General features: G+C 41.8%; 1 protein-coding gene across 1 annotated transcript; it reads right to left on the bottom strand.

The window, feature by feature from the left end:
• Positions 1-436: 436 nt before the first annotated feature.
• nus1 (NUS1 dehydrodolichyl diphosphate synthase subunit) lies at positions 437-12,723 on the bottom strand. Its single transcript, XM_010883027.5, has 5 exons — positions 12,208-12,723; positions 8,203-8,337; positions 5,508-5,660; positions 4,729-4,828; positions 437-4,129 (listed from the first exon to the last, which is right to left on the bottom strand). The coding sequence occupies exons 1-5, from the start codon at positions 12,572-12,574 to the stop codon at positions 4,039-4,041; spliced, it is 846 nt and encodes a 281-aa protein (XP_010881329.3). The 5' UTR covers positions 12,575-12,723; the 3' UTR covers positions 437-4,038.
• Positions 12,724-12,932: the final 209 nt, after the last annotated feature.

The following is a 12,932-nucleotide window of genomic DNA, read 5'->3' on the forward strand; positions in this document are numbered from 1 at the left end:
ACCAGTGTTGTTTTTGAGGTGTGGTGCGATGTGACTGGTGTATTGGCAGGGGAACATCTCAATGACACTACTCTCATCCTCTCCAGATCTCCTTTACAACACAGTGGATGAAAAACTCTTCTCCTTTGATGAGTTTTGAGAAGATGAAGAAAAGAGGTAGCGTCTAACAGGTCACTGAGATATTGGTGTTCTTTTCCCAAATTAGCTTCAACTTACTTGATTGCAGCACTGGGCATGTTCTGGGTCATCATCTGCGACAAATGTTTCCTGTCGTCTTGTAATACAGTTTTAGAAGAGACTGACTTTGTGACCACAATAATCCCATTTGCATTTTGTAGTCACATACATGCGCTGTTTTAAGAAGAGAAGTTGGGTTTTGAGTTACACCACCAGGATAACTATACAGACGTGAATAAGAACAGTAAGATGCCACATCTGAAATTAGCAGTTAAAAACCAGTTTTCATTTTAATTGCCATCTTCATTTTTGAAATAGGTACACAGGTAATATGTTCATACTTTTTCTGGATCAATAAAAACTTTAACATATTACTTACAATAATACACAGATAAACACCATGGTTGTCATGGTTACTTCAGAACTACACAGTAAACATAATTCACAATTTGAAAACCCAGAGCAGCCTCTACCCCAGCTCACAGTGTATTTGGCACTGTTTTCAACTTGAAAGCCTCTGTGTGTTACTTCCCTCAAGAGCAAGGCTCCTACAAGATCAAATAAGCGTAATTATTTCAATGTATTCGTCCATTCAAAGTACTGCATGCAGAGCCCTATTTACAGATAGCCCTTTTGCAAGCTAAGCAGCTCTCAAACTTTTTGGGGGCTGGGCACAGAACAATTATTTGCAAGACAAACTCCAGGAAAATATTTGTTTTAGGCTTGCCTCTTCAAAATTGATTATTTCAGCAGTAATAAATGTTCATAGGTCTGTCACTTTAAAACAAGGTAACTTTCTAGCAGTTACAGAAGTTTATAAATCATTTATATAGGTTTTGAGATTTCACTCAGAGCTTACTAACATGACAAATGTCCATTATTTGTCCCATTTTAATATTTTCTCTTATTGCATGTTTTTGTCTCCGAGAACATCTAACATTTTACAGGGAACATGAGTGAAAAATAACAATTCCTATTTGTATCTATTTATTGGACAAAGAAAGGCATGTAACAGCCCATGGCCCACTACATGAAAAGGGTTGAACACGAACATTCGATTCAATGTTTATCATTTTAGAACATCCTGAAAGATACCTAAAAGGTACTGTCTAGGGGAATGAAATACTCAAAATGCATCGCTTTCACAATTTGAATTATCAATAAAAAAAACACTCCCCTGAGCCAGTTAGTTCTAGTATCTAGAGGAGGGGAATTCAGTCTCCTGTCCACTCATTCCTTCTGTATTTGAATGCCATTTTCTTTTTGGACGGAAGCCGTACAGCTCAGTAAGGAAATTAACTTCTGAAATCAAACCAAATATTGATTTATTTTTTAGCCTCAAGTGACATTGTATGATGGTGCATTGATCAGTTTTACAATTTACAGCAGTCTGTTTCACATTTTGCCCATAGTCAGCCTTTAAGACTCCAATGTGATACCGCATGGAAAGGGATCTATAAGACAAAAAACCTATACAAAATAATTCATTGGAATGAAAGAGTAACTATGAATCTATAACCACATGACACTAGATCCAATCTAAAATCTTAAAGGCATTTCTAGGGGTGCCAAAAGGAAATATGGCATGTTAGATAACATTTAAGTGATGATCAATACCTAACAAGCGTAAAAAGGAAAACCCTCTCCCTTGCAATTACAGAATTTCATATAGTTTTCCTGCAGCCCATAGAGCTTCCCTGGGTCTATAAGACAGACATTGCCTAACCAATGCTGTGTGTCAGTGCCATAAATATTTACATTGAACATTAGGCTGGTGGGTATTTTGTGCTTACAGATTTGAAACAGAAATTCCTCTAAAGCAACATAAGTGTTCCTCTAAATTTGGAGAAGCTAGTAGCAGTTAGGCCCGCCAGAGGAAAAAAGCTATGCAGATGACATTAGGTAAGAGGAAGGAATGCTTCCTTGTCTTTTTTTGCAAAACAAACCGTAACACCTAACACAATGTTGAAACAGCCAAGACTTCTTAAACCTCTACATACAACCATCTTCCATTTGAAGGGGGGTGTTAAGATCTGTTAAGGGCTGTATCAAAGAGAGAGAGGAGAAGTACAGTGTTTGGAACGGCTCTCAGAAGCATGCGTCAGCCTCTCAGCCCCGTCTAAAACCAACAGCAGACACATTTAGGGAGAAGCAGCACTCCTGTATACCTCTGACAGCGAAAAAAAACTATGTGTATTAAGCATTTAAAGTGGCTTTAACTTTGAAAAATGCGGCAATCCTTGTTGCTTTTGAAGAATTCCTGCAGGTACATTCAGAACAACTGCAAGCCTGAATCCAAGTGGCTTTTCCTAAGCTAACAGCTTTCCAAAGGTGAAACCATATTTGATGATCTAGACTTGGGCGCAATGACCACCAGTTGACAATTTGAGATGGTAAAGCTAACCCAGCCCGTAGACCGTGTGGTGGTCACAGTTCAGGGGCTACAATACTGACGTGAGTCGGGGCTAAAACGCTAGGGGGCGTGCACAGAATTTGATCAGCTCCATAACCAACCATATGCATTGGTTCTAATTTACACAGAGAGATTATTCTCAAGTCATTATCAGCAGTTCCAATCCCAAACAAAGCAGGTAGGCCGGTAGTGTATATATGGGCCATTCAGTAACATCTGATTATTCACACTGCCCATCCAACCTTCTATGACAGCCCAACCACTGGCAGCACCGTGGGGATCGGGTTGGTTCAGTCTTACTGCTAACCAGTTAGCATTACGATACAAAAAGGGAAATAAAACACTGAATCTGGGTTTTAAGGGTTCGTGGCACGAAAGAAATGAGACAAATCACACTAATAAGTCAGTCAATCTTGACATGGAACCGGAAGCAGCGATGAGGAATAGCAAGCTCTCATGCAGTCATCTTCACGTTATGGACGGAGCAGCAGAGTGAAAACCAATCAAATCAACACCAAAGGCGGAGCGCTGGTCATGGGGAAAGCTGTGTACAGACCACTGTATTACCTTTCATCCCTCTGGGCTACAAAGACTGGATTAAGTGTAGGTGTAGTGCTGTCAGAGTTCCCCACACACACACACAAACTACACAGACAGACACCAACAGTAACTTAAGCACAGCCATCTAGTGACAGGTCCGTGACATGCAGAGTACAGCCGTATCCTACAGAGACCTCTGTTGAAACAGCCAAGACTCCCTCAAACCACATCGGTCAAGCGTTACATTTGAAGCACTCAATTTACACAGAATTATATAAAGTAGATTTAAGTTAAAATCTCCAGGAAGGCCCTGCACGCAGCCGTCTCCAAGGTCTCTTTCTAAGCAACCTGGAGCAATGTAGCTCAGCACTATACAGTCCGCCTCAGGTCCCTCCCCGATGCATGCTCTTCCAAGGCAGAACGCTTCACCCATTATCCTCATTCACACCTCAGGGGGCACAGCAGGTGCCGGAGCTGCAGCAAACAGACACAGAGAACAGAAAAACGAAGCAACAGTAGATTTACGCCATATTGCTAATGCGGCCTTGTCAGGTGATGTTGGTTTCCGGTTAATCCAGTTTGTTCGGGTATTGGCGGGGACTCCTCCTCCAAACCGGCAGATGTTCAGCGCGTGGCGTTTGTTTGTCTGTGTGTTCCCACTAGCAAGCGCACCTCACAGAGGTTGCCTGGCCAAAGTGTCGGGCTGTCAGAGGAGCACTGTGACTGAAGGAGGCGGGCTGAAGTGTGATGTGATGGGACAGTACGAAGTCCGGCTGGCTGCTTGCTCTCTGGTACCTGTACTGTAAACATAGAGACCTGTGGGGAGGAGGGGGCGTCCAGGCAGGGCCCCCTCTCTCCACCCGACACCCCTGGTTTTCCCCTCCCTCCGGAGAGGGCGGCCCGATCACTCATTTTCCCAGCCGTTGCTCACAGGACGCGTAGCGCTGCAGGGCGTTGAACAAGTCCTCGTAGCAGACATCCACGTGGGAGGGCAAGGAGCTGCAGGAGAGAGGGAGGGTGTTTCAGAGACTCCTAGCTATCCTTCCATCTACTCACCTAAAATCATCCGTTGGACTGGAGGATCATTACCATGTACGTTATAATCCCCTCCAAAACAAACTGCGATGAGCTGCTGCTTAAGCTAATGTTTGAAGCAGTAACCCCAACAAATGCCTTCTTACAAACAGTATTTCTGTAAAAAACTGTGCTAGACAAAAGAGATTTAATAATGTAGGCCTGATGCGGTGTCTGGTGAAATAAGACATGTACTACTCAAATGTAATTGCACATCTTAAGAAGACTTAATTGCACATTTCCTGCATGCATTTCTAAGGACTTTAAAATAGCACTACTACTCATGATGATGGATCACATAATTTCTGTTAAATTCTTGACAATCAGCCCAGCTGGGAGATAAGTGAGACAGCAGAGATCGGTTTACCGGGTTAATTAACATGTGATAAAGCACACTACAGGCCTCGATCTATTGTACTCAGGGGGTAAACAACAGCTTGCACACGTACTGACAGACGCACAGACCAGGAACGTGGGTCCGCACAAGAACGTCCGTCCATGTAGACAGACGCAACAATACTCACATGAACTCGGTCAGTCTGATGTGCCAAGGCAGGAACCCCAGGGTGCTTTCCAACGGGCCAAACTTCAGAACCAGTTCTGGATCAGGTGGACTCTCCGACTCTGTCAACGTAACAACCGGTAACTGGAAAAGCACTGGGAAAAGGGCTGGCAGAAGCTGGCCATCCAAAACGACTGTTGGGTTGGTTTTGGAATGCTGAATGTAGGGGACACACCGGCAGCATACCACACAGGGACCCCTTTGACCAGGACAACACCAGAGAGCTATCCGACACACTGACTACAAAGAAACCTCTTTCTCATGAGTATGATCACATTGATTGCTTCGGCCTCATCCATCACCTCCTACTGAGCATTTGACAGGGGTCTGTTTTGATTTAGTGAAAACTGATTTGATCCACTACAGAGCTGGTGATATTATTTACAGCGAGGAAGGGTAACCTGTCCCAGTCAGGGGCTGGTGATAGAGCAGGGTTTGGCTCAGGACAAAGAGCCCGCTGAGAGGGGAGGTCTTTGGCAGACTCAGAGCGCTTCATCTTCCGCCATTGGAGCCGGCTCTTAGTGTGGGCTCTATCCTATGCCAAACCAAAGCTGGTTCACTGTTTATCTGGTGAGCTATACACTTTAATTTACAGCCTATGACTAATGCAACACTTATGGGATTGTCCTGAATGAAAAGTAATTAAACAAAGAGTGTTGTATACAGCCAATGCATAACAGCACTAAGGACACCACTGACAACCGATGGCATGTCCGCCTCTTAATCACAGGGCCCCCTCACCTCGCAGCAAAGAGTCTAGCGCGGTGACGTCGATGTCTTTGGACGTCTTCTCCCTCTGCTCCACAGCTCTACACAGTCGCTGTGCTGCCTGAACGATCTTTGGCTTCCCATCATCCGGAGAGACCACGTTCAACACTGACTGGCACCACGACACTGGGGACCAACAGGCAGACTAGTGAGCCACACGATCCACCATTCACCACAATGACCGCCGGAATTATTTGCACCCTCGGTGAAGATGAGCAGAAACGGCTATTGTTGCTCATCACCTCGATCTTACACTCAAAATGAGAGAAATGGAACCTATGATTTTGGGAAAATAGCAAGAAATGTTATAATAATTTTTCAGAAACAGGTCAATTATGGACATCACAAGGAAATCCTATGGAGCAAATCTAATAGAACTATCTTGCCATTGGGTTAGGGACATACAGTACACAGTACCCTAAACAATTATTGGACCACATAAAAAGTTGTTAATCTTGAATAAATTAGGCAATAAAAGGCAAATTAATACATCCCCAAAAATACCCATTTCAACCACTAGGGCAAGAATTAAGAAGCATAAAATAACTAGAGGTGTGATTAACCTGCCGGGAATAGGAAACAGGTGTATTTTGACTTCGCCCACAGTGAGGAGGATGGTTCTAGAAAAACATTCCATTCACACCAAGACAAACATCAACTGAGTTTGCAAAAAAAAATGCCAATGGGTTGATGATCACATGGTAGACATGGACTGCTTTGTAGTTATCATTCATTGAAGTGGTGACACAGTCATGTAAAGTGAGCTTTATTGCTATAACATTACTGTAAACAAAAACATTTGACATTGTTATTTCTATTGTATTGCCTAGCCCTAAAAAAAAACATTTCCACCACTTCTGTAGAATTACTCACATACTGTAATTGGTCATAGGTTTTATTTTAAAAGGAAAACAAGATTTATGCAGTGAACAGAACACTTCTGCATTGTGCTACTTTACAGCTCCATATGGTCTGTGTGTGTGACTGTGTGTCATATAACAGATTGACTTGTTCAGGGGAAAATGCTGCAGTTGCCAAGAGCAGACTGTGAGTGGGACTACACAACACATCTTAATCTGCCCATAAACCCTGGCTGTGGTCCACACACTTTTCAAGACAAGTGCCACAGATGACGTAATACTGGACCCAAGCATGCTGAAACAGGAATCCATCACCAAAAAACGTGTCATCTTTAATTTGAAGGCATTTTGATACAAATTAGTTTTTATGCAATTTTATCTAGCACACCCATTTATATACATTTTATTTCCAGAAGTACTGTTCCCATGTTCCTAACTCACAAAGACTACAACAAGAATGTGACCCACCAAATAGGTTGGATGATTCGGAGAGTGTACTGCCCAATAGAAGCTGAATGGTGAACAATGCTTTTGCGACAATTTTAAATCGTTTTCCAGAAATAGTTCTCTGGACACATATATTATAAGGGATGGTTCAACCTAAAATCAAGCTTAGGTGGAACTCCCCTTACCTGGGGTTGTGTCTGAGGGTCCATGGTGTCATTTTTCACAATAAGCCGTTCTTTAAAACTCTCACAGTTTGGAGTACGCAACATTAACTGTTCAAATTCAGCCTGCCAAAAGCAGCATTGCATGTAGAACCTTACAGGAACGCACTTCAAACGAAGACTTGTGGCATGGTACACCTTAAAGAATGTGACGATGTTGGCATCCATGTTTATAAAATACACATTTTCAACGCCCCTGATCCTATGTTTTTACCAGTCGGTTATGTTCACATATGGTATCAATCAACATCTATTTCTTGCACTAAGAGGAAGAAAGCATTTCCTTGTATTGAGACAAAGATAAAATAAGGTCACGTTACACACAAATTCCATTTAGCTAGCCAGTTTGCAATCTAATGAGGCAATCAAATATACAGTAGAGCATTTCCTTACTATAATAACAAAGCAAATACTGCATCAGGACCCATCCAGTGTGTTTTTAACATATCAATATAGGTTTGAAATATTTTAACCTATATCATGCTTGCATTGCTACTTCATCATGGCACTTTGTCAATAATCCACAATTGACAAAACTCAGTTACCATTTTAGGGGTATAACATATTTTATAATTTATTATATCTTTTTTTATTAAATTATAGCTTTACATTCCAAACAGACTGGAGTGTAGTTGCTGGTTTCCAACATAACCGATTCATCATTTTACACGGACAACTGAAGCGGCTTCTCTGTTCCGTTTGTTGTAGCTCGTCTAGTTTGGCTGGTGTAACCTGATTAGGGCATACTCCAGTGGTAGTGAATAGCAAGGACAGACCAGGACAGGTCCCATTGTTCCAGCTGTCTGAAGAGGGAACGTACGGATCAAGTGTGAAAAGGTGTACGAGCGCTGATTTAGAACAAGCTTGGCACAGTGTTTCTTTATCCGGGCCGTGGGGACCAAAGTGGGTTAGGTTTTTGCCCCTGCGGTACGGAGCGGATTTAAACGATCAACTCAATGTCAAGACTGGTTGTTTAAACAAGGCATCATTTAAAAAAAGGTTACCATGGCCACGATAAGAAAGACTGGATTCACAATGAAAAAGATGACATGAGCTGGGTGTGCCTGACCTTTAAACCAGGACTCCCGACATGAGACGTGATACATATGGCTTCTGGTGTTCAGTACTGTAGTTATTCACCTTGATGGCCTGGTTTGTCAGTGCCGTTATGCAGGAAGTCCACTGAGTGCTGCTTGGAGCCTTCTGGGCCAAGGAGTTCCTGCTGCTGCCTGACAATCTCCCCCATCAGTCTGGAGCTGTTCCTCCTGAACACACCTGGGAAACCAAACAGGATGTGAGCAAATCAAGAGGAAAATGTTCTCTACTTGGATGGGTGGGGGAGCATCAATCTATCTCTGGGTTTTAGGAACATTGGACACGACAGAACCCAACAGACAAGAAAATCAGGGAGATTTGCTACTTCTCGAATATGAGACCTCAACTGAACATGAAGGTATTACAAGGCTATCCATTAGGGATGAATAACACATCACATGCCAGATTTGAATGTGAAAAACCAATGACCAGCCGGTGAAAATATAGGAACCACACGGCACAGGGACCAGCTTCAACAACGGTTAAAAGGGAACAGCAGTCACATGGTGTGAAATCCCCATCCACAGGTCAATCAGCAGACAATTATTGTTTCAGAACACAGGTCTAGAGCGACAAGCGATTCCGTCCAACGGAAACAGATAACCAGAACATTACCGTCGCCAAACAACCTGCTGCATACCTCAATGTCATTTTGATTGTAACTGATGTCTGACAGAGAGTGAAGTGACTGTTCTAGAACAATTTGTTTTAGAAGGAGCTTGGCCATTGGAACAGAGTGATCACATCTGTTTTATGAAGTAATTCATCCCCTTTCCTTTAAACTCAAGTTTTTTTTATTAATTTGTTTTAATTTTGTTTCATTTATATCTTTATATCATACATTTTATCAAAGCATTATTTATTAACTGTTTTTATTCTGACTTACTTGTTAAGCACCTTGAAATGCATTTTGTAAAAAACATGATAGATATATATATATATATATATATATATATATATATATAAAGTTTGATTGATTGATGTTTCCCTTTCAACAGTACTTTCAAACAAATAACCTATTACCCAAAAAACATCAGCCTGAGCTGCTTTTTGCATTGCTGGCAAATTATTTTAGTTTAACAATAAAAACACTGAATGATTACAGCTGATGGTGCTGAATGTGTACTTTTTCAAATGCATTGTGGGATGTATTTTCCTAAGTTACGAAAAATCATACACGTTTTGGCTACCTGAACTCACGCTACCAAAACGTGTGTGGTCAGCTACAGTCTTCACAGTTCGCAAACCAAGCCTAAAACTGAACCAACGGCACATTATTCCAAAAACTGCAGCTCATTGTTGGGAAATGTATGCATTTTCGCAACCTCACCAATTAGTCTGTACAAAGTTGTGTACAGTTTCAACATCGGTTTCTCGCTTTCACCCCTTCAGCACTTGACTATTTAACATCTCAGCAAGTGCAGCCTAACCCTTGACACTTCACCTATACCAGGGTTTCTCAAACTGCCCCTCAAGAGCCCAAGACATTTCACCTCTTTGTTTTAACCCTAAACTAACACAGCTCATTCAGTCAGCAAACTAATCAATTGATAAATTCAATCAGGTGTGCTATTTCAGGGTTGACAAAAATAATATTTTCAGGAGACTGGTCTACAGATCAGCCATAACATTATGACCATTATAAGATTGTGAAGTGAATAACACCGATAATCTCGTTGTCATGGTACCGGTTAGTGGGTGGGATATATTAGGCAGCAAGTGAACATTCTGTCCTAAAAGTTGGTGTGATAGAAGCAGGAAAATGGGCAAGCATAAGGATCTGAGCAACTTTGACATGGGCCAAATTGTGATGGCTAGACGACTGGATCACAGGATTTCCAAAACTGTAGTCATTTGGGGTGTTCCCGGTCTGCAGTGGTCAGTACCTATCAAAAGTGGTCCAATGAAGGAAAAGCTGTGAACTTGCAACAGGGTCGCACGTGGGGAGCGAAGGCTGGCCCAAGTGGTCCGATCCAACAGACGAGCTACTGTAGCTCAAATTGCTGAAAAAGTTAATGCTGGTACTGATAGAAAAGGTGTCAGAACACACAGCGCATCGCACTTTGATGCATATGGGGCTGCGTAGCCACAGACCAGTCAGGGTGCCCATGCTGACCCCTGTCTACTTCTGAAAGTGCCTACAATGGGCACGTGAGCATCAGAACTGGACCACGGAGCAATGGAAGGTGGCCTGGTCTGATTATTCACGTTTCCTTTTACATCACGTGGTTGGCCGGCTGCGTGTGCGTCGCTTACCTGGAGAACACATGGCACGAGGATACACTATAGCAAGGAGGCAAGCCGGCAGAGGCAGTGTACTTTTTTGGGCAATGTTCTGCTGGGAAACCCTAGGTCCTGTCATTCATGGGGATGTTACTTTGACACGTACCACCTACCTAAGCATTGTTAAAGACCATATGCACCCTTTCATGGCAACAGTGTTCCCTGATGGCATTGGCCTCTTTCAGCAGGATAATTCGCCCTGCCACAAAGCAAAAATGGTTCAGGAATGGTTTTAGGAATACAACAGCGAGTTCAAGGTGTTGACTTGGCCTCAAAACTCCCCAGATCTCAATCCAAACGAGCATCTGTGGGATGTGCTTGACAAACAGGTCCGATCCATGGAGGCCTCACCCCACCATACAGGACTTAAAGGATCTGCTGCTAATGTCTTGGTGCCAGATACCACAGCACACCATCAGAGGAATAGTGGAGTCCATGCCTCGATGGGTCAGGGCTGTTTTGGCTGCAAAAGGGGGACCCACACGATATTAGGCAGGTGGTCATAATGTTATGGCTGATTGGTGAATATTCCTTGTATTTGGTGTCAATCACAGGCACTGAGGATGCTTAATATTGACTCAGTAACAATATCTTTGTGAAAACAATTCTTTGAACTAAGGTTAAAATGTGTTAAAAACATTTTAAGATTAATCTCTACATTAATTGGATAGTAGTTTTTAAGTACTGTATTTTCAGTATTAGTAATTTGTGCACTACAAATCTGCACAGACAAAACATCCTTACAGTGTAGACTGTTTTTACTTAAAATTGTATCCAAATATATTAATTTGCACAATACAATCAATAAATAACATAATAGAAATAAATTGTTTAGATCATTCAGCACAGCTGTTGAGAAATAGGATGTTACCAGAATTTCAGGTGAAACTGAATGATTATTTCGGTTTATCACATGGGTTTCCTCACAGAAGTATGACTTTCACCTCAAGTTTGCCTTTTAAGTATTTAAAATGAAATTATAAAGGAATCCAATATATTTATAGTTTTTTGGAGGTGAATGTTTTTTTGGGTGAAACGTAACAAGGAGTGGATTGGTAAACTTATCAAATATTACAGGCTTGCGCAACTTTCTTCAAATTCAGTCTCTCCATGATGTCAAATCATTGAACATATTCCAAAATAATCACTAAATATTTGTGAACAAGAATTGCCCTCACAAACGTATTTTAAATATTTAAAATATGTCGGCATAAAATGTCTTGCATAAGCTTATGACAGCATAAGCTTTTTGGCAGTTTATTGGGATTGAAGATATTTTACTAACAATGATCAAAACTATTTTCTTCAAAAGGATGCACGGAATTACTTTGTGATATTTAGAGGCCCGAAGCTCTAAAGAGAGTTAGGTATACAGAAACTATGTACATAAAATGTATTGAAAATGTTTCTTTCGGACATCAAAATGTCACGTCATTGACCATGATAATATTGCGAGGCCATGTTTAATAGCTATAGGCCATATTGCAACACATCATAGTCATCATAGTTCACAAACCTAGTGTCAAAAACAGAACTAAATGCAGTTACCACCAGTATTGTTATATTTACATTAACATTTCCTTAAATAACTCGGGCTTGTATAGGTCGTGTGAGAATTGAATACTTTCCTGAACTAATGTTCAGTGGACATTGTGAAATTAGAACGTTAGGGTACTGTAAACTACTACGAATGAATCAAGACTTCCTAGTGACAATTTTATAACCAATAACACAATGGCCAAATAAAATGATCAGATGATATCTTACCTTGATTATCGTACACACTGACATAAGATATCCCGACTGCCATGCACCACACAACAAGGTTGGCAATGTCAGTGTACCTCGGCTCCTCTTCGGCTATCAACAAGCCGATATGGAGAGGTAGCTTCTCTAGGGATTTGCCATCCGCCCCCCAGCGATACGGACGACAAACGCGTTTTCCCGTACCTGGAACGAACTTTTTCTGGTTGGGAAACGAGACAGCTATCGGCATGAGAAGCGCTGCTAACGCTCGTGGCCATAACCGCGAATTCCAATTCCGAATGCGGATTCGGAACCAAGTAATAAGCGTTCTATGAACGTGAAGAAGGACGTGGAGAACCCGCCAGACAAACTCATAGACGAGCGCCATTTTGAAGCCCTCCCTGATTAAATCTCGAAATTGAGGTATCAGAAATGTATAGTGTTCTGCATTGCCGGTCTAGCTTTGATAAATATACACTAATCTACTTCCGTTATCCATTTAGCTTACTGCCAACACTTCAGTTTACCGGCTGCCATCTTCATTCAACCTTTACACTCTGAACTGAATCAGGAGTATACACGTAGCTCGTGGATTGGCCAATTCACCAAACGTGAATCCCGCGAGATATAAGGTAACGCATTTCTTTTTTTTGGTAACTATTTTTTCCCTCTTAGAGTTGGATACCCTAACGAAGGCATATGCCAAACCACATCACCCTACAACATATAATACCTAACATCAATAA

The sequence above is a fragment of the Esox lucius genome, chromosome 18 (assembly GCF_011004845.1).
Source record: "Esox lucius isolate fEsoLuc1 chromosome 18, fEsoLuc1.pri, whole genome shotgun sequence".
NCBI lineage: Eukaryota > Metazoa > Chordata > Actinopteri > Esociformes > Esocidae > Esox > Esox lucius.